This window comes from Brachionichthys hirsutus, chromosome 10 (assembly GCF_040956055.1).
Source record: "Brachionichthys hirsutus isolate HB-005 chromosome 10, CSIRO-AGI_Bhir_v1, whole genome shotgun sequence".
Classification (NCBI taxonomy): domain Eukaryota; kingdom Metazoa; phylum Chordata; class Actinopteri; order Lophiiformes; family Brachionichthyidae; genus Brachionichthys; species Brachionichthys hirsutus.
The window spans coordinates 8,955,550-8,982,582 of NC_090906.1; the positions used below are offsets into that span (position 1 = coordinate 8,955,550).

The 27,033-nt window shown below is 46.8% G+C and overlaps 4 protein-coding genes across 4 annotated transcripts; all 4 read right to left on the minus strand.

Moving 5' to 3' along the window:
- Positions 1 to 253: 253 nt before the first annotated feature.
- On the minus strand, positions 254 to 2,260 carry zgc:165604 (uncharacterized protein LOC792578 homolog). Its single transcript, XM_068744346.1, has 6 exons — positions 2,096 to 2,260; positions 1,210 to 1,276; positions 978 to 1,109; positions 719 to 874; positions 525 to 647; positions 254 to 444 (listed from the first exon to the last, which is right to left on the minus strand). Exons 1-6 carry the CDS (start codon positions 2,258 to 2,260, stop codon positions 254 to 256), a joined length of 834 nt encoding a protein of 277 aa, XP_068600447.1.
- A 1,360-nt stretch (positions 2,261 to 3,620) lies between these two features.
- On the minus strand, positions 3,621 to 9,179 carry dlat (dihydrolipoamide S-acetyltransferase (E2 component of pyruvate dehydrogenase complex)). The gene is made up of 14 exons (XM_068744072.1): positions 8,754 to 9,179; positions 8,251 to 8,352; positions 8,048 to 8,172; positions 7,765 to 7,891; positions 7,116 to 7,242; positions 6,802 to 7,013; positions 6,570 to 6,696; positions 6,401 to 6,468; positions 5,680 to 5,784; positions 5,441 to 5,548; positions 5,247 to 5,365; positions 4,808 to 4,970; positions 4,568 to 4,704; positions 3,621 to 4,479 (listed from the first exon to the last, which is right to left on the minus strand). Exons 1-14 carry the CDS (start codon positions 9,000 to 9,002, stop codon positions 4,350 to 4,352), a joined length of 1,899 nt encoding a protein of 632 aa, XP_068600173.1. The 5' UTR covers positions 9,003 to 9,179; the 3' UTR covers positions 3,621 to 4,349.
- A 1,674-nt stretch (positions 9,180 to 10,853) lies between these two features.
- Positions 10,854 to 17,050, minus strand: LOC137900284 (dixin-like). The gene is made up of 20 exons (XM_068744347.1): positions 17,046 to 17,050; positions 16,907 to 16,943; positions 16,499 to 16,628; positions 15,623 to 15,748; positions 15,227 to 15,422; positions 15,013 to 15,114; positions 14,003 to 14,097; positions 13,799 to 13,902; positions 13,623 to 13,706; positions 13,340 to 13,393; positions 13,155 to 13,205; positions 12,928 to 13,032; positions 12,788 to 12,841; positions 12,541 to 12,612; positions 12,367 to 12,432; positions 11,725 to 11,874; positions 11,525 to 11,588; positions 11,352 to 11,448; positions 11,014 to 11,122; positions 10,854 to 10,937 (listed from the first exon to the last, which is right to left on the minus strand). The coding sequence occupies exons 1-20, from the start codon at positions 17,048 to 17,050 to the stop codon at positions 10,854 to 10,856; spliced, it is 1,785 nt and encodes a 594-aa protein (XP_068600448.1).
- Positions 17,051 to 18,611: 1,561 nt separating this feature from the next.
- On the minus strand, positions 18,612 to 25,338 carry gucy2d (guanylate cyclase 2D, retinal). Its single transcript, XM_068744026.1, has 18 exons — positions 24,480 to 25,338; positions 24,100 to 24,401; positions 23,629 to 24,001; positions 23,434 to 23,523; positions 23,231 to 23,340; positions 22,993 to 23,112; positions 22,817 to 22,897; positions 22,426 to 22,602; positions 22,168 to 22,324; positions 21,920 to 22,069; positions 21,677 to 21,825; positions 21,413 to 21,576; positions 20,911 to 21,103; positions 20,554 to 20,728; positions 19,931 to 20,029; positions 19,074 to 19,168; positions 18,900 to 18,982; positions 18,612 to 18,803 (listed from the first exon to the last, which is right to left on the minus strand). Exons 1-18 carry the CDS (start codon positions 25,336 to 25,338, stop codon positions 18,719 to 18,721), a joined length of 3,462 nt encoding a protein of 1,153 aa, XP_068600127.1. The 3' UTR covers positions 18,612 to 18,718.
- Positions 25,339 to 27,033: the final 1,695 nt, after the last annotated feature.

The following is a 27,033-nucleotide window of genomic DNA, read 5'->3' on the forward strand; positions in this document are numbered from 1 at the left end:
AAGGTTCCCTTTTTAATCACGTGGGCTCGGCATCCCGCTTATATATATATATATATATATATATACAGCTTAAGATGCGTCTTATAAATAAAATGGCGTACCTATTTCAATTAAACTACATTTATTTCTAAATGTATGACTACATGTCGTACGGAGAGAAAACAGGACAGGCTGAAAAAAAAGAGTCTCCAAGGTCTTTGTCCAACACCGCCTTGAAGTGTTTCCTTTTCCTTTTCCCGCTGATGCCGAGGACTCAAACGAATGAACGCAGAGACGAAGTGTACCGTATCTCATTGTAACACTCCTCCTTCCCATCCCTCCGCCTCCAGCCATCCTGTCCTGTGTGATGGAGCCACAACGCGAGCAGCACCAGCGCCAGCAGCACCAGGCACATCGACAGGGTCAGCAGAACTCCCTGCAGAACACCGGAGGGGCGACCCGGAGCTACGTCCGGAAACAGAGCGGGGTTGTTTAGGGCGACGGCGGTGCAGAGAGGGGTCATCGATGGGAGAGGAGAGGCTCACCGGTGTAGATGGAAAGACCGACGTAACAGTTCTCTGTCCCCAAGACGTTTGTGGCGGAGCAGCGATACAAGCCGGACGTCTGAGAAGACACGTTGAAGATCTGGATGGATCCCGATAGATCCCCTGAGAGAGAAGAGCGGTGATGACGTCCTCCAAGCCTTCGTCCAGACAATACGCATGTTGCGTTCACTGACCCTCCATGTTGATGGGAAGTGCAGTTTTCTCTGGTTCTAGTTTCTCCCAGTGGATCTCCGGGGTGGGCACGCCGTCCTCCACGGAGCAGGAGAGCGTGACGCTCCCCCCCGCGTCAGCGTCTCCGTCCCACTGGCACAGAGGCAGCGAAGGCGGAGCTACAAGAATAAGCCAATCAGATGAACAAGGGCTCAAAGTGACTCGGCCACTTAAACGTTCTCCCTCCAGTGGAATCGGGAAAAAAATGTTTGACAAACTCACTCAGAACTTTGAGCTCCAGTTCACTGATTCCAGAATTTGCCGTCTCAGGCGGGTTGTTGACCAGGCAACGGTAAATACCAGCGTCTGACGGGCGCGTGTCATTGAGGAAGATGTCTGCACTCCAGGGAACGCCTGCAGGTGGTGTGCAGGAAGGAAACATGTAAACATCCTGTTGTCATTTCCTGACCGGCCTTTATTTTAATGTCCTAAATAAGGGTCTCAGTTGTCTGACCTGTAAAGCCCACCCTGCCGATGAGGGCCGGATCTTCCATCACCTGTCCATGGTCGTACGCAATCACCTGGAAACGGATCATCGAAAAGACGTAAAGAAGGTCGAGGACTTCAGGTACCTCGGGTCAGCGGTGCAGAGTGATGGAGAGAATGTGGAAAGGAGGTGAATAATCGTGTGCAGGCAATCGTGTGCTCTGTGATAGAGTGTCAGCGAGGATGAAAGGAAAGGTCTACAAGACGGTGGTGAGGTCGGCCATGATGGACGGCTTAGAGACGGTGGCTCTGAGGAAGAGACAGGAGGCGGAGCTAGAAGTAGCAGAGATGAAGATGCTGAGGTTCTCCTTGGGAGTGACCAGGTTGGACAGGATTAGAGGGACAGTGAAGGTTAGACATTTTGGAGACGAGGTCAGAGAGGCCAGACTTTGATGGTTTGGACATGTCCAGAGGAGAGACGGGGACTATATCGGTAGAAGGATGCTGATGATGGACCTGCCAGGGATCAGGGCTAGAGGTCGACCCAGGAGAAGATACATGGACGTAGTGAGGGAGGACATGAGAGTGGCTGGTGTTGAGGAGGACGGTGCAAAGGACAGGGTGAAGTGGAGAAAGTTGATTTGCTGTGGTGACCCCCCCACGGGACAAACCGAAAGTCCAGTAGACTATAAGTACGTTCATCGCTGGTTAAATGCACGTCTCCGTCTCTCTCTCCACCAGAGCTGAGCTTTTCATGAAAGATGTTTCTCCTGACTACAGATGCAGAGACGTTTATGTCGTAGATGTGATATTTAAAAATAACTTTAAATATCACAACATGTTTAAATCGGCTGTCGAAAGATGTGTGTGTGTGTGTGTAGACGTGTAACGAGTGCTTGTGTTGGAATTCGAACCTGCGTCGGGCGTTCTGGACTGGAGGACGGAGCCAGAGTCCAGATGATGTTGAGTCTGGAGAGAGGGCTGGAGGTGAAGAAGGAGCAAGGCAGAACGACATGGTCTCCTTGAACCGCCGTCACGCTGGACTCCCTCATGGTGACCCTCAGCGCCGCTGTGCCCATCAACGACAGTAGAAAACGTTCCACTTAAACAGGTCATAGAAAAGTTCCTCCCGTTTGGTTGAGGAGCACCACTCCTCCCTCTCCCCCTTCATTACTGGAATAATGCCCCCCCCTGTTATCCTGCGGCCCTTTGTGTGTGTGTGTGTGTGTGTGTGAATTCAGTGCATTAGTTGCTGATTCCACTTGACAGACGAGGTTGAGCCAAACAGTCTGAATGGAACAGCCGCCGCTTCACTGGAATGCGTTTCGATCTCCGGTTTCTGAAGCTGCAGCCTTTGAGGCGTTGACATTATTATTATTATTATTTTTAAGAAGTAATGTCTAAAATAACACAGATTCAAATTTTTATCTCATCACACTCGCGTATTGTTTAACATCCTATTTCTCTACGGCTTTGAGTTTCACGCTGGAGCTCAGAAATTACTTCCATAACAGAATAATCAAACAATCCCACGGAAAGATGCAGCAACGTTTTCCCACTTTGCAGTGGGACATCCGCTTACCGTTCTCCAGAGCAGTGAGACACGCACACAGCATCCAGATAATCCATCGCCATGACGATCCCATGGCTGAGAGGGAACAGAGAAGCAGACCTTCCTCCCACTGCACGCAGGCTGGAGACTAAAAACTAGGCATGCATGATTAATATATTGAGCGATGCAACCCCCCCCCCCCCTCATTATCTAACTGGAGCAACAACAAAGAGAAAGTTATTAAATGAGCTCAAGCAACTGTTGCAATTATTACATTTCCTATTGGGCGGAATAGGACATAAACGTATGTTGCAATATTTCCTCCATGTGGAAGCTATAATCGGTCAGGGTGGAATGACCCCCCCCCCCAATCAGAGCTTATGAAGGGAGCGGCGTGGTGACGTCATTTAAATGGACCTCGGAGGTGAACAGGAAATGGCGGCAGGTGGATTAAACGGGTCAGAACTTTTAACCTGCAGCACAAATATGAACAGAATCTATGTATTAAGAGCAAAACGTGTGATTTAAGGTATTAAACTATTTAATGATCAGGTCATCCCTGGGTTGGTGCAGCTGATCGCAGAACGGTGCTGGTTCTGAACGGGATGCTTCCACCGGACCGGACCGGGGTTAGCGGGAGGACCGGAGCGTGAATCTGCAGCTGGCCCAGAAGCATACACAAAAGTAGGTTGACTGCAAGCTGAGATATTTTCCATTTGTTGTGAAGCACTGAAAACAAAACGGTCGACAGTTTCTAGGACTCTACAATGATTCAGTCTGTTTGATCAGGCTCTGCGTACCGTTTGTATTCAACTGCTTTAAATGAGGCTGTCAGAAGAACGAGCCTAATTTTAAAGACCCAAACCAAAAAGGCCTCTGGGACAATGTTGACTTCTCCCAATTTATTCAAACAACAAATAACGGCCAACACCAGGCTTTGTGCGTTCCAGCTGTGAAACACAGAATAAATTGTTTTCATCTAGAAAAGAAAAAGAGAAGACAGAATTGGGGAAAATAGTTTCCTTGAGGAAGGTTTGTTTGTTTGATTGTACAAATATCACATGGTCAGGCCTCATCTCAACATTTCATGTGTGTGTGTGTGTGGGGGGGGCACAGAAAAGGGACAGGGCCGTCTGTGTCTGGACTCGCATGATATCCTTCTGATAAAAATCACAACTCTTCACTGGAAAGACTCAATATAGTCACATTCTCCATTTCCTTTATGGCAATCGGAATCAAAAACAGATCAGCTGATAGCGAGTAGAACACACACACACACACACACACACACACACTCGTTTTGGCATGTCACGCTTCCCTTTTAAACATTCTCATTATCTTATGGACGTCGGGCCGGTCTTGTTTAGGATATATTATATGTAAATCTGCTCTGTCGAAGGTGGGACCTTAATAAATAGATGAGTAAGAGAGTAAGAGAGAGAGAGAGAGACAAAGAGACAGACAGGCAAGTGGAGTGAGTTCTGCCTCTTCGCCTTCAAGGTAAGTGGGAGTGACCCGGCGGCAGGCGGGCCAATCGCAGGAGGATCCAAACCAAGTCAGACCAATCAGATGTCGTCGTGGAGAGGCCTCGGCCCGTCTCCGGTATTTAAGCTCGATTACAACAGCATGGTGATGGGCTTCTCCAGGAGTTTACGGAATTCTGCGAGCCACTGAGCGCCGACCGCCCCGTCCACCACCCTGTGGTCGCAGCTCAGCGTCACCGACATCATGCTGGCAACGTCGAACCTGAAAAAAAAAAAAAAAACACAACCCGCCTCAGATGTGAATTTCAATGAAAGGCGGCGCCCCGCCCGTTTGCCGTAGCGTAACTCACCCTCTCTCGTTGTCCGCAGGCATCAGCCGTTTCTCCGAGCCGCCCACAGCGAGGATGCAGGACTGAGGAGGGTTGATTATGGCGGAGAAATTCTTCACGCCAAACATCCCCAAATTAGAGATGGTGAATGTCCCTCCCTGGTGACGAAAAAAAAAAAAAAAACACACACACACACAGCATGAAGGTTCTTGGTTCTAACCATCGCCCCACACGCCCACGGCATCAGCTCGTGTGTCGCACCTGGAACTCGTGTGGCTGCAGTTTGCCTTCCCTCGCTTTGGCGGCGAGAGCCGACACGTCGGCGCTGATGGCCGCCAGTCCTTTGGTGTGGGCATTGAACACGATGGGCGTGATCAGGCCGTTGGCTGTGCTCACCGCGACACTCATGTCCACCACGTGGTTCCTGGAAAAGAGAGAAAGAAGTTACTACAGATGACATCTCAAGAGAAGCGGTCAAAGATGGTATTTGCATTTGCGCGCCCTCTACTGGCACGATCACACAACTACACCTTTAGAGATAAACCGTGCCACTCCCGTTTCTCCATGTGACTTCACTCCGTAATCAATATCACACAGATTAGTTCTGCACTCATATACGTGAATGGTTTCCAGGCCTTCGCAGCCTCGTGGGGAATGACATTTACATTTTTTTTTTGCTGCGCTCTACGTGCCGACTTACTGGCGGATGACCGTGTCCATCCAGGAGGAGTTGCTCTCAGGAACTTTAAGGCACGCCAGAGCGCTGGCTTTAATGATGAAGTCGTTCACACTCAGCTTGATATTCTGGGCTTGTACTTCCTGCAGAGCAAAGACAAACGTTAAAGGTTAAATCAAAGGCTTCCCATGACTGTACATTTCTGATCAAAAGCTCACAGCATTGAGTTCTCTCCGAATCTCGAGCACTTGGTCCATGTTGACATCTATAGACAGGTAATAGTGAGGGATGGTCTGCTTGGACTGCATCAACCTCTGAGCAATGACCTGCGGGACACACACACACACACACACACACACACGGGTCAGCTCTGACAAATGTGTTAAACTTCCAATCAGAGGTAGTTCCACAAAACACAACGGGGCCACCAACAGCGCAGGTGTGCGTTTGCTCTCACCTTGCGGATGTTGCTGATGGGGATGTCGGTGAAGGTCCCGGCTGGTGCAGCAGGAGCAGGAGCAGCAGCAGGAGGAGCAGGAGGAGGAGCAGGAGCAGCTACAGCCTGCCAAAAGAAGTGATTTCACTCGCATCAAACAAACATTGCTAATCCTAAACACATGCAGCGTGATTCACATATTCTGAGTATTGAGCGGTAACATTTGGAATTGTGATTATTTTTGCCAGGGTGGATGACATTAAAAGCTTTTTTTTTTTATTCCTAAACTTTGACTTACTAAAACAAAGTCTCCCTAACGGAAAACACAACCTGTCGATGTGTCTGGAAGAAAGTGGGGGAAAACGTTTTTAAATTTCAGATTGTTGAGAATTCAAATCCCCAAGAATTTAAATCATGTGAAAAGTAGAGGAAAAACTACCAACAGAAGCTCCTTCTTCTTTTTATGAATGATGTAAAAAAAAAACACCCATATAATATAATGTTATGTTTCATATCAAGCCCGTCGACAGGTGGGGGGGGGGTATGTTGTCCCGGGCCTCAGGACCACGGGGGGGGGGCCTGTGAGTGACCCTGAATTTACTTGACCAAATATCCGCCCATTATTTTTAATGAAATCGTCGACGCCTACATTACACTTAAATAAAAGCAAGTCTGTCGACGGCCCCGTTTCACATCATCGGGATGGAGCATGCTCTGCTAATGCTAACGCTAATGCACTCACAGGCGCAGCCTTTGGAGGAACAAAGCCGTCAATGTCCTTCTTGACGACGCGTCCATCTGGGCCAGAACCTGGACACAAAATAGCTTCATGTAAAATGCTTCATCAGTCACTGTGTGATTTTCTTTATCCTCCGTGTTTCTTAGCAGATCCACAGTCTGTGGCTACTTACCGCTGACCTGCGAGAGGTCAATTCCTCTCTCTGCGGCTAGTTTTCTGGCGAGCGGACTGGCAAACACACGACCCGTCCTGGGAGCAGCGGGAGCGGGGCCGGTCGCTGCGGCAGCCGGAGCTGCAGCCTGGACCAAGAGCAAAGACAACGCACGCATCTTCAATACTGGATATCAGTATCAGTACTGCACGTTGGGTGAGTATTCTGTATTCAAAGTAAAATCTCATCTCACGGGTGCTGGCATCGAAGCTGGAGTTGGCGCTGGCGGAGGCGGAGGAGGCAGCGTGGAAACGTCCGGCACTGCGGTTTCCACGTAATCCTTGAACGCAGCGATGTCACTCTCTTTCTCTACAATGATGCAGAGTGGGGTTCCCAAGGGAACGTCCCGAGTTCCCTCTTCCACCATGATTTTAGCCAAATATCCCTCCTCCTGCACCTCGAAGCCTGCAAAGGAACACAGAAATAAGAACGATCAGAAATTCATTGAGAGTATCGTTCCGTGAGGGGGACGGGACTGAGGCGTTGGAGTCAGAGCTCGGGGGTTACCGATAGTCGCCTTGTCCGTCTCAATCTCGGCCAACAGATCTCCTTCGCTCAGCTTCTCTCCCACCTTCTTTTCCCAGCGCTGCACGGTTCCCACCGTCATGGTGGGAGACAGGGCAGGAAGGGTGATCTGGTAACGCACAAATATGAAGCGGGCAGAAGTCAAGACGCCGGGTTGTAATCGCTACGGCCTCCAGTTTGACCACTTGGTCCAAGAAAAGTCTTCAGGAAGACCCGAAGGTGTTTAAACGATCCGGATCATGGCGCAGGTGAAGTGCATTTATTCCAAGTCTCGTAACAAGACGCGTTCTCAAAGCGCTCTCGCTTCAAGGACGAACATCGTGCGCCATCAGGAAGACGCACGAGTCCTCTCGTGTGTTTGAACAATTTGCTGTGGATGCATGAGATGGTTTTAAAGTTAGACACATGCCAGTTTGTTTTCTGCCCAAATTCTAAAACCTAAAGACGCGTTGGAGTTCGTATTATTCTACATTTTAACGCATATATTTTTCACTTTTACTGCAAACGAATATCGGCTCTCTGCCTCCTTGACTACTAACGAACGGTCTCGGTGCTCCTCTCCACTGAATGATCCTGAGCTACGACCCAGATGAAAGGACAATGTGCTTTGTTCATGTGAGAACACCCCTACCTTCATGTGTGAGGGGTAAGAGCTGCCTGGCGCTGCAGGAGGAGGAGAGGCTACAGGTGAGGAAGCAGCACCAGCTGCTTGAAGCGAGTCCAGCGTCACATCCTTAAAGGCTGGGATGAGGTCGGGGCTGCGGGACAAATGACGCACGCATATTTTAAACACATGAGCAGAGAGGACAGGCGAGACGCCTCGTCTTCAAACGTAGGAGATTATATCAGGCTAAATAGAATTCGCTCCCACAATCCGACCACTTGGATTTCAGGATGAACATTTTGGTGCTCACCTGTCCACCGTGATGCAGATCACCGATCCGATGTTGATGTCTCTGGTCCCTTCGGGAATCAGGATCTTTGCCAGATAGCACTCCTCCAACATCTCGAAGCCCACAGTGGCTTTGTCGGTCTCCACCTACAAAAGAGGGGAAACCACTGGGATCGCTGAGGATGTCCTACTTTAAAAAGACAACGACAGCGGGCAGCTCCCGACCTCAGCTATTAGATCGCCCTCGTTGATCTTCTCTCCCTCCTTCTTCTCCCAGCGAGCGATCGTTCCCGTCTGCATGGTGGGCGACAGCGCGGGAAGCTCCACCTGACGGACAGGCGAACAAACTTCAGGAAAACGAGGATCGAGCGGTTGTGATGAAGCGCCTCGTTTGAGCTGGCTTGTGATGCTATGCCTGGAATCCTTTTGGGCGTCTGGTTGGGACGCTTCCTGCCCGGTCCACCTCCCTTTTGGGGTTTTCCCATCAATCCCAAAGAGGAGGAGACCAGAGAGGAGACCCTGATTTACAGATCGTATCTAGAATGATGACGATCCCCCCCCCCTCTAGGACTGGACATGGTTGCTAGGGAGATGGATGTCTGGAACACCTTGATGTCCAGTCCGGTGAGTCCCACCCAGTTTAACGTTACAGTTTTTAACTCCAAAGGGCGGCCCCGCTACCTCGTTTGGAACCCACAGCCCGGCTTCCGGAGGTGAGTGACGTTTACCTTCTGGTGCGGCGGCAGGCTGTAGAAACGCGGACTCTGCCGGCTCCCGTTCGGCTGGGGAGGCCGCAGCAGAGCTCCTCTGACGCCGCCGCCGGAGCCCAGAGAGACGGCCCAGGAACCGCAGTGAAGTCGCCGAAGACAGGCCGCTCCTTGCGCCGAACGGGAGACGGGGGGAGCAGGCCTGCCCCGGAGGGCACGGGGACATGAACGCGCAGCGGTCGGCCTGAGCCGCAGGATCAGACGGAGCATTTCGCAGCGGTGGGATAGAACACAGAGCTCTGGAACAATGTCTCACACCGGCATCGGGGGGCGCACCGGCGCCGAAGGTCGTCTCTTTACGCGGAGGCGCGCCGTGAAGCTGTCTCTCCCCTCACTTCCCAATGACCTCCTCCTCCTCTGGCCCAAAAAACACAACGCTTTACGTCTGTCTAGTGACTCTGCCGTCTGCGCGTAAGAAGTGTCGTAAAGAGTCGCCGTAAAACAATTTGAGAAACCGAATGAAACATCACCGCTTTTTTTTTATTTTTATTTTTTTATAAAACCGAACCTTTTATATAGTCTAGGAATAAAAAAACTACGGAAGCGTAGAAGTGACAGTGCAAAAACAACAATTTTATTTTCTGAACTGGACTTTCCATATTCTGTAAAATATCAACTAGAAAAAACACAAACATTCTAAATAATCAGCTCATAAGCCAATTGCAGATCAGGCAAATATGGCATTCAGATGGGTCAAAGTAAATTGAAGCATATTGCTTTTGGCTCATTACTGAAGGCGAACAAATTCATCTCACATCAGAAGCGTGAAGCAGAATGAACCAAAACGCATCAGGTTCACTCTGTTTGCCACACGGATCTCGGCGAGCCCAGCGTTTAAACTGCATCGGGTTAAACGCTGTTCTGCTGGCATCCAAACGTAACACATGCACAAGTAAGTCCCTCTTAAAAGTAAGAGCGAAATAAACAGAATATTAACAGATATGGGGGGGGAAATATCTTACACAGATGTACAGAACAATTTCACATAATATCAAACTGCATATCTACATTCAAGTTCCAGCATCGTTTCTACTCACTGACAGCAGATCAGTTCGCGCACAGACGGACATTCAGACCCAGATATGGGTCCGATTCAGTGAAAGTTATATTCCTGAAATGCTTCATTTTGAAAAGGACTTTTCGGTTGGGCATCTTCTTTTACAAAGGAAGGGATAACCACAATAAAATCAGGATGTGTGACATTTTGCTCCTTCGTCCTATATATAACACTGTATAGTTATTTCACATTCACAGTTGAGACAAAAAAGATATCTGGGCTAAATAACAAAGGACACTTCGTGTCTCTAAGATGTAACCTGGTACCGTTTCAAACACTACATTTATGCACAAAGAAGAATGACGCTGAACATTGCCGCGGTTTTGGATGCAGTTATTTGAAGGTGATATTTCTGCTTACAGCTTGCTTGTGTGTTCCAGTGACTCACTGGTTTTGCAGAAACAGGCTGATTTACAGCATTAAATAAGGCGGGATTGCTCCATCAAGAGCCAAGAGGCAATGGGCACGTTGGTCAAGGTCACCAAGACAGCATTTCAGCCGGGGTGAAGCGAGGTGCTGCAGGATTATCGCTGTGGGGCCAAGACAACGCCCCCACAGGTGGTTACAGGATTCAAGTACTAAGAATTCAAGCACAAATCTCGTTTTGCCCAACATTGTAATATTCATGTTTTAGACTACAAATAATACTTGATAGTCATTTTTTTTAAATGTTTCCATCTTAAATTGAGTTCAACTTTGATTCAGTAGTCCGGTGATAACAAAGCGTTCCTCTTTAAGGCACTATGGTTTAAGGACCACCCACATCCGCACTGGCTAATTTTACACCAAAATACTCTGAAAGTCTCATTTGAGCGTCTCGGTCTGAACGGTCATCTCGACCAGCCTCTGCGATCGGAGGCTGCAGCAGCAGAAAACAAGGTTCTCGGCTCCTCGGCTCTTCGGCTCTAACCTACGCCGGCCTGAGAGAAGGAAGGTGAGGCAGTTCTCGTTACTGTGAGAACGGGAAGAGAGATTCGACTATAACGACAGGTGGAATCGTGTGGTTACCTTTCCTCGCCGAGATCCTCCTCTACCCAGGCAACTATTTTTCCTTCCCATCCAGGAATGATTGCTCCATCCAGGAACACCTGCACACATGCGTCCCAGGTTCACTAAGGCTACTACCCACTTGTGTTTGTTTTTATACCCACCGCCGTCTCTCACCTCCTCTTTCACGGTGCCAAACTCCGGATCCAGGGCCTTGAAATGATATCTGTAGTTTCCCTCTCTGTCAACAGCCGCCTTGATGTCCTTGAGCGTCACCTCGCCCAGCCTGTGCAACGTTAACACAGAGACTCCGTTTAACCTCAGGGCTACAGACGGGTGCTACCTTTATTGTTATGTGAATCTACAGAAGATGGGAAAGGTTCATGAAGCTCTGTGAAACAGAATGAAGTAAAAAAAGATATATATAATAATAATAATAATAATAATGATCTAAACATTCTAGGAAGAAGAAAACACCTCAATACGTACACACACACACACACACACTCACTCACCTCTTCGGTATACTCATCATGGAGGGCATTGCTGATTTTCCGGTATAATAAAGGATTTTAGTGGAGGTAGAAGAAGCGCTGGGGGATTGACAGACCTCTATAACGAGGAGAGGCAAAGCATAAATATTCTGCGCATACTGGCGGGGGTGGGGTCGGGGGGTGGAATAACTTACTTGTGTGAGGCAATATGTCAGAATCTGCGTGCAGATCTTTCCGTTTTGGAGATTTCCCCCTTCCCTGCGTAGTGGAACGGAATATGGACAGAGATCGTCAGCAGCCGTATCATATCATTAAATCAATATTCTTTCATTAGTGACGACTCTTCGATGATGCGGCTGTCAGACTGATTTCAAGCCTTGGCTGATGCACGCACCCTGTGTGCATGCAGAGCTTGCATTCTGTCGATGAGAGACACGATGCCCTGCTCCAGGGTGTCCAGCGTGTGCTGCTGTGGATCGTGCTCTCTGACGTTGTTCCTCAGACTCCTGAGTGCGTCTCTGAGCAGCTGAACCTCCTCCGCCTGCTGACAGAGCACAGATGCAACCGGAATTACCCGCTTATGACTGTGTTGATATAAATGCAATCACTATATCGGTAGAAGGGTGCCGAGGACGGAACAGGGCTAGAGGTCGACCCAGGAGAAGATACATGGACGCAGCGAGGGAGGACATGAGAGAGGCTGGTGTTGGGGAGGACGGTGCAAAGGACAGGGTGAAGTGGAGAAGGTTGATTTGCTGTGGCGACCCCCCTCTGGACAAACTGAAAGTCCAGTAGACTATATAAATATGTCTGTTGCTGTGATTATGGAGTTAAATGCAACCAAATTCTAATCGTCTTTGAGTCTAAGCAGGTGTTTGCACCAAAGACAGAGAAATTCCCTTCCCTGAAAGATCCTGTTCACAGAACAGGATTGGACGAATGGATGGATAAACAGAATGCTGCACAGAGGCAAAACCCAAATATAAAGTTCTTTTATCACCGACTGAGCGGCTTCATCACTGCAAACAATGCTTACGCCCGACGTGTAGGGCGCTGATCCTCCAGGATGACTGTAGCCGTTGTTTTCTGCGCCCGTGGAAGTCTGACAATGACACACAGCAACAGAAAAAACGGAAGTATTGACGTCGCGGCATGAAACGTAAAATAAAGGGTTAAAAGATAATCATTTGAGCTAAAACGGCTAACATGCCTGCTTCCTGTGGCTTTCTTCAAGCTTGTGTTTGAGTTGCTGCAGTGATCTCTCCTTCTGGTCGACCTCCCTCTGGACACGATCCAAAACACAGAAAAAGAAAGGCATCATCAACATTTGGCGCATCCGAGCTCAATGAACAGATGCCGCGTAAAATAATAATAATAAAAAAATGGGTAAATGGCAAAATAGAGAAACCCCCCCGAGGAGAGCGAGCCGAGCGAGCCGAGCGAGCCGAGCGCCTCACCTTGCATTCCGTCCACAGCCGGTTACGCTCCCCCAGTTTCCACTGCAGCTCTGCCTACAACACATTTAGTACTCACTCCAAACTGTTTCATATACATATATATATATATATATATGCGTATATATGAGTCTATTTCGTACGTTCTGGTTGGTGAGTTCGTCCTTCGTCATGCTGGCTCGGAGAAGCTCTTGCTTCATCTGCAGTATCGATGCATCCTGGGTGCACAGCCTCTGCTGCTGGGCGTCCTTTCACATTCACAGAAGAACAAAAACAAACGTCATTGGCAGTTAACTCCTCCGTAGCGCAGCTAGCATTACATCCAACACAGACCTAAGATCAGTAACGGCGGCGCTGGCTTTCGTCGTACCTTGACTGCCTGCAGGTATCTCACCTCCTGCTTACAGCTCGACAGCTCCCGCTAAAGCCAACGACACACTCCGGGTCAGATGTCGATAACAGTGTGCATTCAAAATCTTTATTCCCTTTGTAATATAGCTTGTGTCCTGATGAAAGGACACAATGACAGTTTTCAAAAGGAAAGTCATTATTTACCTTCAGCTCCTGAGCCTCCTCCATACTCTGATCCAAACGACTCCGAACGACTACCTGGAGAGAGAGAGAGAGAGAGAGAGAGAGAGAGCCACAATGAGCCAAGTGGGACAGAAAACAGATACTCGTGTACTAACACACACACACACACACACACACTAAAAGTAATGTGATCTGCACTGAAGACAAAGAGGTGGTGCAACAGAGCAAAGACGAGTCTGAGGGGGCAGACAGACAAACCAAAAAGGCAATGAAGGCTAAGAAATAAGAGGAGAACATTTGTTACCAGTTGGTATTCAGAATCGCCTTGGTCTAAACTCAGAGGCGCTTCCTCCTCGTCCTCGGGCAGGGACCCGTGCAGCAGCAGGGCCTTTAGGACACAACACATAACGCCGGCTTGTATTTCCTACCAGCTGCTTGGCAGACTGACCGATCAAACCCGAAACCAGAAGGTGCGTCTACCTGTAAGGCCGACACCATTTTCCGAGCATCCTGCACCTCCTTCTCTAAAGTTTCGCCGAGTGAGTCCTCCAATTGCTGCTCCACTGCGACGTGAGGCGATTCCACTGCATTGACAGACGTGCACACGCAACAGTGTGTTACCGGTGACCCAACACTAAACCCATGAGGTTTTTTACGAATCAAGAACTTGTGTGGAGAACCCACCGCTGGTCTCCGGCTGTCGGCCGTCCTCCTGCCGAACGCCCGAGCGGTGGATGGGAGGAGCCCTCGGAGGTGACGGTGGACTGAGAGAGCTGAGGCTCGAGGAGGACAAAGCAGGAATTAATTGCTGAGTTCCGGGGAAGCAGCGGGGATGTGTTCGTGTTAATAGGTACCCAAACACGGGAACCCATGGGAGTAGAAGCAGCGAATCCCTGCAAGCCTTTATAAATCAATGCACGCATCGCCTCTGCATCGGGTCTTACCATTTCATCAGTGTCCCCCCCATAGTGCCCCTCAGTGTTTAAGCGATGCTAAAAAAGAAGTCACACACACCGCATGCGTGTCTGCGGCTTCAGCATCTTGGTGAACTCATGACTGTGATTCTCCTCAGTCTCCCACGCCCCCCCCCACTCCCCCCCGGCCCTCCAGCTAGCTGCCGAGGCGAGCCAAGCAGCATCAGGTCACTTTAGCTGTGTTAGTTCAGACCGAACGATACCCCATGATGAAACATTCTATACATTCAATGGCAGCAGCTCGGTTCGGTTGAGAAACAGCCTTATATCTTGGTTTTAAAATCCATACGGACCATGAAAACGCAGAAGTGACGACGGTGAAACACCACAGAGCACGACCTCGGGGTGGACATGTGATGTGTGGGGATAAAGACCGGCTATTCATGCTTTTCCTTCTGCCTAATATCGGTAAAATACCAAACACACGCACACACAGAACAGGGTGCAGTTTTATAAGAAACAATCCCTGCTCTGTCATTGCGACACACACACACACACACAAATATACACAAATGAACTATAGGGTGCTTTGCTTTCATTGTATGGAATTAAACATGAGAGATAAGGTAAAATAATTCAACTCTCTGCAAAGCAACAAACCTTCCTTTTGAATTTTAGCCCAACAAAGTCGACGTATTTTCAGTTTTTACAACATTTCACAGTCCTGTACGAGTTTTTATTTTACTAAGGGAACCTTTGGCCTGTGCAAATCGAGGTTACCTGCAGGAGCGAGGATTTCTCCGCTCCTCTGGACTTTGTCTTTCATACTTATCGACCAGTGCACGGACACACACAGGCTTTTCCCTGTCCAACCCCCGGCCACTGAAAGTGATAGACACAGCAGAGGTTAATGCCTTCTTTCATTTGTTTGTCCACCAGAGGGCAGCAAAGACACACATAGAGACACTTTTTACGTGGGTCGTGGCCAGTGTACCTGTGGATCAGTGTACGTGCTGATGCCAGCGTGGCAGCGGCACCTTGTGCCAGAGCAACAGTGGAGAGGCTGGCAGAGCCTCTGGTCCGACCACGCCCACTTCCAGAGGCAGCCCTGTGATTGGCTGAGGGTTTGAAATGAGCAGCCAGCGCCAGGATTGTCCTCATTACGGCCTTCAGATTCCCGTCGACAATGTCTGCAGAACATATTTTCATCAGTGATGAGTATTTGCAACACACTGTAATAAAAAAGGAATTCAAGATGGCAGCTTTACAGAATAAACCGTGGCATTGAGGACTGCAGATTTTATACACGTAATATTCAACCCCCCAAAAAACAAAACAAAAACACACGTTCTCAAAGTGACAGCAAGAAAACGCACACGCTAAGGATTACCTCTTGCGGATATGTGTGGCATGCGTATGTGTCGGGAGGAAATGAACTGCAAGACCTGCTCAACATTCTTCCTGCTTTCTTCTTTGTTGTGCGGCACAACGCGCACCCCCTCCAGCGCCTCTCCAGCTGTCCATTGAAATGAGATTTGAAACGGAGGAAGAGCAAAAACAATAATTACAAATTCATTATTTTGACAGTCACCAGTGGTTATCACGTCCTCATATATCCTCCTACCTGTCCTTGTCCCTGTCTCTCCCTCATTCTCTCTCTCTCTCTCTCTCTCTCTCTCTCTCTCTCTCTCCTCTTAGGTTCTGTCCAAGGTTTCTGCCTAATAAAAGGACGTTTTTCCTTGCCTCCGTTGCCAAACTGCTTGCTCTTGTGGGTTGGGTTCTGTCTTTCCCTGTTACACCTGTAAAGTGCCTTGAGATAATTTTCTGTTATGATCTGGCACTAAATAAATAATATTACATTTTAACTGAATATATAAATATAACCATGTTTGAAAAGTTTTAAAGCAGCACTTGGTTAATTCCAAATAATATTTATAATAGCATAACAATTTACACTTGGCACCACATCTTGAAGATGACAAACTTCCTTCTGATCAATAAATGATCTTTGACTGATGGAAATTCTGCAACCTGATGTAACTACAGGTAAAAAAAAAATCTTAAGTATATCTTAAAAATACAGTAAATTCAATTGTTGTTGTATTTCACGCCGGTGCTTACAATAGTCTCATTAAAACAAAACAAATAATCGTCAATTTCGTTAGAAATGTATTCATGTTTCCCAATTGGAGATATTCGGTTAATCTGGTGAAATCACAACATATATATCAAATAAAATCAGATCAGATCAGGACGCTTCATTTACCAACAATCTCCACGAGTCGTGTGAGCACCACGCCGTCCTGGAGGTCACGCCGGAGGTCGGTGATGGGTTCCAGGCCCGGTTTCCTCTTCAGCTGAGAGTTCACCCAGGAAACATAAGCTGCCAACTGCTGCTGCGACCCATCAATCAGAAAGCCACACGCACGCGCGCGCACACACACACACACACACACACACACACGTTTTGGGTGGGGGCCCAGGAAGGCGGAGACAGGCTGAACGAAGCTCCTTTGTTTGTTGTGTGTGGGGGGGGGGGGCGGTCTGTTATCTCATGGCTTGTTGCACTTTTCTTTCTTCGTGCGTGATAATTGTGTCTTTCTTTTTCAGTGCACAGATGCTGCCTCAGTAACCCCCCCCCCCCCCCCCCCCTCCGTTAACGCCACACCTTTACCGGTCCCGTTTGGTCACGTGACAGCCCGTCGCCCCGGCTACGCGACAAAGAACGCACGTCCGGTTTCAACACATTTCACTTTCCGGTTATCACCGTGAGCCTAAATAGGCGAGCCGGTTTATGCATGTTTTTCTCTCACGGCATCATTTGCACTTTCTTTTCTTTTCTTTTTTTTTTTTTTTTAACAGCTAGCTAGAATTTACGCTTTTTTTTAGAACCTTAATCATTTATTATACAGTAATTTGGCTAAATCTAATCCCTTAATAATCTGGATGTTACCGTTTAGCTAGCAGATGATGATCATTAGTAGCTCTCAGTAAAAGTCACCTCATTCAGAACCGCATCCGGTGAAAGTGACGCGATCATCCTGTAACCGGAGAGTCCATCAGAACCGGCTCCGTTCACGTCCGCGCGGCCCGAACCAGCAGAGCCGAGAGCTCGTTCCGAAGCCGAACGAGCCGCTGGACTCCGGAGAAGCGTCGGATGAGACGCTGCCGTTACTCGAGCCGGGGGAGACCGGACACAAAGAACATCCGGTGGCGGGTTTCAAAATAAGAGCCGCGCCAGGGAGCACTTCCGGAAATCATTCAGATCAGTTTCTTCTGTTTTCCTGAGATTGTTAGCTGGTGCCAGGGACTCAGTTTCATGCCTCAGATCGGCCCACTTTAGATCACGACCTATTATTATTATTATTATTATTATCAAAATCATGTAACTATTATCATGTAAGTCTACACTAGCACGCTGTTCTGTAAAGCCTTGTCATTCAGTGTATTTTTCTACAATTCCAATTCAGTGCTTCACAGCGTAGATATATTTCTATGGACCTACCTCGCTATTGGCCGCGACCTGTCTGGCTTACCTGTCCGCAAGCCACGCCCCTGGTAGTGGTTATACATGTGGTGTGTGTGTGTGGTCCATGACTTGCAAGTTCAAATCTGTGAGTGAGTTGGTTTCCAAATCAAATGACTTGGAGGCCAAAAAATAAAACCCTGATCGGGACATCCCTATAGTGTAAATCCAATTAGGAGGGGAATGAGCTGCTTGGTGGAGGTCTGCGCTCTCTGAGTGCTTTTCTAGTTTTCAGTCTGCTTTTGTATAACATTTCCATCTTAAAAAAAGTCATCCAAGATAAATGTTAAGGCACTATTTTCTTTGGATCCATGCAATCAAAGAGAACCACCAGAACGAAACAGACTCAGAAATGCTGCTGTTCTTTATTTAAAATCCAAGCCAGATATTTTTTTTACATATTGACCAATTTGAATTATATTGCTTCAGCCGTCAAATGTGTGAACCCAGACACATATGGTGCTCCTCAGCCAAAGTGCAAATGTTTAAATGCATTCGTATTTAATTGTAAAAAGTCTACTGTTGTTGCGTTGCAGCACAGACTCTTAACCCTGAGATGAAGAGTTGAGCAGTCTGAGGAAGTGCTCATTTTATCTACAGTATTTCTAGATAGCACAAAGATCAGTAAAAATACATACAGTGCATTGAGTACACCAGAAAAGCACATACTGCTTTATCATTTTTGTAGACAATCCATTCTTGTCGAGTGATTGTACTCTTCTAAAACCAACACATGTATTTATGCATCTTGGAGCTGGCAGTTTTCATGGCACTGATGTGCTAAACATGTGAAAGATGAGGAAGTTGTGATTTGCCTTCCATTCTGATCACAGCACTACAATAAATTGGGTTTGGAGGTTGCAATATTCAGATTGTCATTATTCATTTTTCTGTGTATTATTATTTTGAAGACAAATATATATTCATTCCGTAAAAATAAATAAATACAACAACGGTACGCTAGCCCATCTTCTTCTGTCTATCCAGGAATTTTTGTCTTCTGTCATTCGGTATCTCTTCCAAAGAAATGCCGTGGTTGCTTCCCCTGAAATAACAAAACACAGTGACACAACATTTTACAGCTTAAAGGCTGATATTAGATAAAATTAAACATTTATGCACATATATAGCAATTTCTTACCCTTGAAGGTCAGGAGGGATAGGCAGTGGCTTGTGGAAATCCTCCTTCCCTACCAACCAATATGTGTTTTCAATCCCTTTACCCTAGGAATAAATGATCATTAGCATTCAGCAGCTAATATCACACAGTACAGTAGGTCCTTCATTCTGCAATATGATTAGTTTTCCTTTTCACCTTTAACTCTGTCAGACCTCTGAGTTGAATCCTGTATCCCAGCTTCAAGCTGTTCAAGACATCAACTGTGTTTTGGCTGACATGGATTCTGTAAGCTGTTAAAAAAAAAGATGCATCATTGACTTCTGCACTCTTTATTAAAACAAATGCACACTAAAAGTCTGTTATGATCTGGGTACTTTTTAAATATATATACTCTATATATATTTAAAAAAAAGCTGAATCTGAGAAAGGTAGCAAATCAAGCTGTGGTTTTGACTTCACGCCACTAGATGGCAGCATAAACCTCACAAAATATCCAAATAAAAGTAAAGAAAACAATCAGTACAGTGATATAGATGCACAATTGTTGTTTTAGATAATTCAGCACATTAGACTGGAACCCAGTTTTCTTTTGGCACCGCTGCAATCAGTTCATTGATTGTTTTGCTCGAGTAGCTGAAACAAATCTGTTAAATCCAGCTTGTTACCAGTAACATTTTGAACATGATACCCAGACGGGGACCTGATTTTGAAATTCAGATTGCGATTTTTTTTTTTATACCAACAAATTGTTGCTCTGAGGTACCTTTGTCTGGTTAGTTGAACCTCTGTGCAGCGTTTTGCTCTCAAAGTACGCAGTACGCTGTACTTTTGAACAGAAGTGAAGGCATCTGAGGCAAACATTTACACTGAAACTTCAACTTGACCTCTAATTCTGCTGATAGTCTTAAAGGATTAGTAAGGACTGCACACTCAAAGCTCGTTTAGCCCCAGGAGACACGCATTGCATCCAAATCACACCTGTAGGTCTCTGTCAAGAAATGCTCCACCGAAAAAAGAGACAGGATTGTCTGATCTCTAGAGTGATGACTTACACAAGCCCGTGCTCTCCATTCGAGATGCTGTGTTGACAGTGTCTCCGAACAGACAGTACCGAGGCATGGTGAGGCCCACCACTCCTGCTACCACCGGGCCTGCAGAGAACCAACACACAGGCAGGTTGGACTTTAAATGGGACGTCTGTCCTTAAAAAGCAACATACTCGTTCAGAAATCCTTTCCTGTGTAAAATTCCTTTTTTTTAAAAATTCATTGTAAAGAAATGTCTGATAAATATTTAGTTACAACTTTTTCTCCCCATCCTTAGGCACGTCAAATATAAGTACACAATTCTTCTGTCGATACCACCAGGGTTTTTAGAATGAAATTCATGGAAAAGATTTAGAATTCCAAAGTTTGCCGTGTGTTAATAGGATGACAGCACTGTAAGTGGATAGTGTTTCACTGTTCCAGGAATAAGTTGCAGAGGATAAAGGAGGTAAAAATACCTCCTTGCCTTAGCAGCTTGTGTCGCCATATTCTTTTCCCTCTGCGATAAGTTTCATTCATTTTAGGATTTCCTTCATGCCAGTAGAGCAAACGGGTTTTCAAATGCAGCATCGTTACTTTCCATCATGAGCAGCGTGTCATCTATCACGCAGGTTGAATGCATTTCTCACCAGAGTGCAGGCCGATGCGGATCCTGACTTTGAGTTCAGGCAAGTGTCTCATCTTGAAGGTCCCAATGCAGTGGAGGATGTCAAGAGACATGTTGGCCATCTCAGCCGCATGGCGGTTGCCATTCCTGACGGGGACGCCCGAGGATACCATGTAAGCATCTCCGATAGTTTCCACCTAACGATGACAGAAGAGTCAGAAGACGCGTCTCGATGCACACGAAATAATTCACAATTTAACATGGGATTCCTTCTAACCTTCACAAGGGAACACAAAAAATGCCAAAAACGAAAATGATATACATGCCCACAGAAGACGCATTTAAAATACTCAGAATTAAAACTGAAGATAACGCTCACCTTGTAAACATCATGCTGTCCTATAATGGCATCAAAGAGTGTGTAGAGGTCATTCAGTAAGTCCACCACCTCGATGGGGTCGCTCAGAGCTGAGATGGTGGTGAAGCCCACAATGTCGCTGAAGTACAGCGTGACCTCCTTGAAATGCTCCGGTGTGACGGGTTTGCCGGTCTTCAGCGCCTGCGCCACGGACCTGAAAGGAGGAAGATGACGAGCGAAAGGTCAGGGGTGCCCAAAACCTTTTTGTAAGGAGGGCCAGATTTGATAATATGAACGGGTCCACGGGTCAACAGTCCCTGATGACAACATTCAAAACACTCAAAGGGGCACATAAATATGTTATTTAATATTTGCCATTTACATGCATCAATTGAGTTTCCAAATGTAAGCATTCGGATGAACACATCAGGGCACAAGTTTTATCTGAACTTCCAGCAGAAATATATAGAAACTCAGTAAAATACAACTCTTTGTGCTAACAGACATGTTGTCGGACACTCACTTGGGCAACATCGCAGCCACTAGTTTGTCGGTTTTCTGCCTCTCCACCTCCAGCTCCTCTGTTCTCTCTCTAATCAGATCCTCCAAGTTGGATGAGTATTGCTCCAACATGCGCAGCATCGAATCAATGATGTTGGTCTTCTTTCCCTTGGTGATGCTTTTGAACTGTTACATGAAAATGGAGGAACAGCAAAAGCATCTCCAACTTGCTGTTTTAACATGCGGGCGGACGCAGAGCTGGTCTAGTAATGTCTTCAGGTTTCACCTGTTTGAAGATCTCCTCGAAGGTCGGCCTCCTGACTGGCTCCTCGCTCCAGGACTGTTTTATAACCTGTATGACTTCCAGCGGCGCCTCGTCTACCGACACAACGGGTCTGCACAACGGAGGGGGCTCTTTGAGCTTGCTGAGGATTTCTGCCAAAGCGCAGAGAAGTGAAGCACAATGATTTCTTCATTGTTTAGTGTCGTGTTACCAACCTTTGGGGGTCATTCATGCCATATTACTCACCCTTGGGAGGCATGTCCAGCATGCAAAAGGGTGCAGAGCGGCAGATGACCTCCTGACCAATGATGGAAAAGCTGTAGACATCTCCTGAGAAAGTGCCCTTCCTCCTCACGCTGAGACTTCGCAGCAGCTCGGGCGCCGTCCAAAGTAGGTCTTTATAAAAAAAACGAAAGAAGAAGAAACAATAAATAAAGAAAGAACCACTTAAAGCAGGAGTGAAGTCTCTGAATTGTTTTATTGCATGAACTCACTCTCTGGTTTTTCCTCATCCGTTTCAATGCCTTGGGAGATCAAGATTTGATTGAACCCATAATCTGTCACCTTCAATACAAAGCGGCCGTCGACCACACAGTTGCGGGATTTGAGGCGCCCATGGATGATGTCACGGTTGTGCAGGTACTTCATTCCCTGGAAGCAGTTGGTGAAAAATGTGTCAACAATGGTTAATCATAGCAGGTAGGTATGAAATAAAACTCAAGTAGGTGGCTCTCTCTCTCTTTCTCTCTTACTCGAATAAGATCCATTAACAGCGAAGACTTGAACATCCAGTCGAGACGCACTTCCTCGTTATTGAGCAGATCCTCCAGGCTTCCCCTGCTGCAGTGTTCGGTCGCGATACCAAAGATCCCAAAGTCACAGAAAAGTCCCAGGAACAGATTGATGTTCTCGTGTCTCATGTCTCTCAGCTGATAGGACAATGGGACACATTAAGAATGTGAACGATCAGCTGTTTGTCACTGATATCTTCACATTGCAAGAGGAATATCTCTCAGCTTGATTTGTATTTTTGTTAAATATGTTCTTTTCAGATTCAAATTCTGATGGCGTTAAATCATTAGAATTATGTAATATCACAGATCAAGTCCAGATTGTTGTCAACATGCTTAGACATTTGTTTACCTTGACAAAGACATACTCGGTACTGCTGTTCACACTTGACACGACTTGACTGGGGCATTTCTTGAACCAAACCCAGTCACCCTGGGACATAAACAAAGCCCCCCCCCCCCGGTTATCATGAGCCCAAGGGCATCCAGAAAGCTTAGAAGTGGAGCTTAGTGACCGACTCGCCTCACCTCAAACACAGCAATGTTGGAGCTGTCAGGCGTCGAAGCCAGGTAGCTGCGACCGGACACCGAGTGGTGCGGCGTCTTCATGTCCAACTGGCTCCTCAAGATGCTCTCGTCATTAAGCTTCTGCTCACACACAGAGTTCGGACATCTTTACAGGTAAACAACTTCTGTGTATCAGACACCTGCTCAGCAGGGTGAGACAAATCAATGCTAAATGTCAGATATTCAGCCGCGAACTAACCCGCTTGCTGACTTGCGTGTTGATGAAGATCAGGTCATCCAGAGTGAGGACTGTTTTTGCTGCTCCGCTCTTGCCGCCTCCAAAGTTGAAACTAAACCGGCCTTTTTTACTGAATAGACAAAAATCAATAATTCAATAATATTCTGAAAATCACACACAACCCCAACCAGAATATAGGTCACTATTTGAAATGATCATCTTTGCATACTTGAAACCGGTAAAGAAAATAAATCCTAGTCCAACCACCACAATGAACAGCAGGCAGAGAAAGAGGAAAGTGAATGTATCCATGCCTTTGGGAAGAAGAAGAAGAAGAAGAAGAAGAAGAAGATTTGATATGACTAGAATGAATCTGGTAACACGCAAACATCAGCTTGCATCACTTTCATTGGCCTCACCTCCACTGCAGGCAAAGTGTGGGCTAAACCAGCAGCCTGAGTCCGAGTAGGGCGTGCTGCCTGCGAAGTGGACCGAGCGGCCGAGATATTTCAAACCGCCAGTAACGCCATCCGTGTGAGGAGCCTCCAGAACGTGAGTGGAGTAGAGACAGGAGCCCATGCCACTGTAGTCCAGCACCACGTATCGCGCCTGCATGCCTTCGCCTTTCCAACCGGCCCGTAAGGGCTGATTGAAGCCTTCGAATTCAAAGCCACCCCTGCTGTCACCCAGAATCCGACCGGTGACCCAGCGACCTCCGCTGGCGCGCGCCTGCTCAACGGCCATAGCTGTGAAGTAAATCATGTTGTAGATGGTGGCAAAGAACGGAGAAACCTGACAAGAGAGAAGGTGAGGTGATGAGTTCCCGCCTGTTCTCATCAGAATTGCCATCTTTTTATATCATCCCCTTCATCATTTCGCGGTGTTCTCACCTGCTCTGGTTGGATATTGCCGTGAACTTCATAGCCATCCTGAGCATGTCTGAAGGCCTCGTAGAAATTGCGTTCTCCAGAGTCCATGGTAACGGTGAGCACGGCATCATAGGCTCTACGCAGCTCAGTGTCATTGCCTAGTGAGTAATGGTGCACATCCTTGTAGGGTAGCGGGTAGAGCAGGGTGTCGTAGGGGACGAACACGTAGCCGCGGTCAATCATACGCATGGTCAATGCGGTCGTCAAGAGATTGTACTGAGACTGGCCACCGATCAGGACAGAAGGCATGCACATGATGATCACTGTGGAGAGAGAGAGAAGGACGCTTTAATGCTCATTTCAATGAACTCTTTTTGATCGTCTCTGCGTTTGCACCTTACCTCGAACTCTGTCCGTTTCCCGCACTTTTGTCAGGGCTCTGCGAGGCCCGTCCTTGCTGTATTCCATAGTGACTACAGGGTTGACAGGCAGGCCAAGAGCCCTCAGTGATGAGGCCAGCTCCTGTCCCGTGGCCTCCCACACATCCGTGTCCTCTGAGATGATGGCCACGTGGGCCCAGTGAAAGTATCGCAAGACAGAAAAGAGCACACGAGAGGACAGTGGCAACGGCTGCAGGTAGGTGGGATACATCCCTTCTTCATTCATGTTCGGTTTCAGACAGCCCCAGGACAGAATCCCAACATCCCACTCTTTTGCGTACAAAGCAGCTGCGGTGCAAAAGCCAGGGTTTGCGGGGCCGATGAAAGCAGCGCCGTAACCATTCAACTCGGCAAAACGGGCAAGGGCTCGGGAGGACTTGCAGTCTTCATTGATCAGCGCGTAGTCATACCAATAGCCCTTGTTAAGGTGGGGGTCTTTATTTATGCGGGCGGTAGCTAAGCCGGCCGCCAAGTCTGGGAGGGCTTTTGAGTACAAGAGATCACATGTCCAGGGTCCAACCAGAGCCACCTTGAAAGTGGTCGCCCAGGCTTGATAGGGCAGAAACGAGACTATGAGTAAGCGCAGAAGGAACCGGTCCCCCCACCTTCTCCTGGAGCGTTGAACAGGGGATGATGGCAGCTGTGGCTTCGACGATGAGGATCCCGTTGACAATGAAAATGAAGCTACTAATGGACTGTCATTAGTACGTGTAGCTCTTGTCTGCATTCGTCTTTTCCTCTTCACTTTTATTGAGTTGTGCTGCCATCGCGGGCGGTGGGAGAGGTTGTGCCGAAAACGAGGATCTCTGTGACTCGCCATTTCCTCACACTGCTTATTCTGATGCCTTTGAGACAGAGGAGGAGCACTGTTAATGCTGGTTAGCGGGTGTGTCTTTGTCCCTTAGCACAAAGGAGACCCCTGGTTGAAAGCTGGACTGGTGATGAGACGACCCAGAGCCATCGCTACCTCCACAAAGTAAGAAGAGAAAGTTGAAAGAATGACTAAATTCAGTATGAGACAATTCAGTATGAGAATTCAAAGATCTGTGACACAAGCAAAGACAGGTCAGGGCTGAGACAGTCTCCAAGGTGCAGACATGATCCCTGACCTGAGTACCACATCTTGCTGCTTCAGGTTCATGAAATCACCATCTAAAGTTTGTTTTATTAGGATGTTTTACTTAAAGAAAAATCTCAGGATCAAAAGATATGCTATAATGGAGTTTACATTGGATTTGTAAAGTGAATTAGAAATGAAAGACCGTGGGACCCCATGGGAATTCACTGCATTTACCAACTTTATGGCTTGACAAGAATAAAGACGGGACATTTTTATAAACTACTAAATATTGGTATAGGAAAAAAAATCTTCTCCATTTCTTTCTGTTAAAATTGGAAATGTTTAAATCCTGTCAAACAAAGACAGCTGGCCTGAGTCTGTCTTCAGAGGCCCACTTTTTAAAATGGCTGATGCGGAGTGCTGAGCTAAAGGCCTGAGCGACGTGCTGGTGGAGAGAGCAGGTTAGATTGCAGCTAATGCTCCTTGAGTGCATAGAATGTCATACTGGGACAAGTAAAGGTGTTCCACCAATGGGCTACTAGTTTATAAACTCGTATTAATAAGTCTGACCCCTGGTCAAACAATTGAAGATAATAGACTTGTGCTGCTCTTTATATAAATTGTCTAAAACAAAATCTGATTGCCATATATTCTTAATATAAACACATAAACAAATATGTTCTAAATATATTCCTTAGCATGTTATTTTATACACTATTAACAATATATATATATATATATATACACTAGCTTTTTTTTAATCACCTGGCATGAGGTCTATATCAGATTTCCATCTTATCATGTAAACCAATTTTATTTGTTCAAAACAAAACAAATCCAAGTTACTGACCACAGCCTGATGTCTTTATCTGTCTTCAAGCTGAAATGTTGCAAGTCAGCGATGACCTTCACGCCATTTAGAGTGGCTAAGACTGACATGAGCTTACCTGCCACTGACAGGTGGCGCACTGACTGATATTCTAGTCTTGTTCTGGCTGTTCGAGCAGCTTACAATAACAAAAACAGGTCAATTCTATCTTCAAACAACATTTAATTTCATTTAATATAGCACTATTTTCTAAAAGACTACGATAAAGTCTATGAGACAATCCTTGTTGGAACTGTTGCAAAGAGATTTGAAGGCTTCTTTGACACCATGTGATTGGATTTAAAGCTCAGATTAACAAAACAATAGATATAACCGCCAAAATAATGGAAAATGAAAGACGTTGAATCAGAGAAAGTTCTGACCTGGAGCAGCTTTTCTACAGAGCAGCCATGTCATTGTCGCAGTCTGTCGTCAACTAGCACCATCCATACTCTAGGTAAACGAAACATACAGACTTACAGAGCAGAAAAAGTGTTTTTGTACTTTCCTTGGGGAATATATCATGCGTAATCCAAATTGCATGAAAACTTGAAAAAAATCAAAGCAATCAAATTCAAAGGATCTCT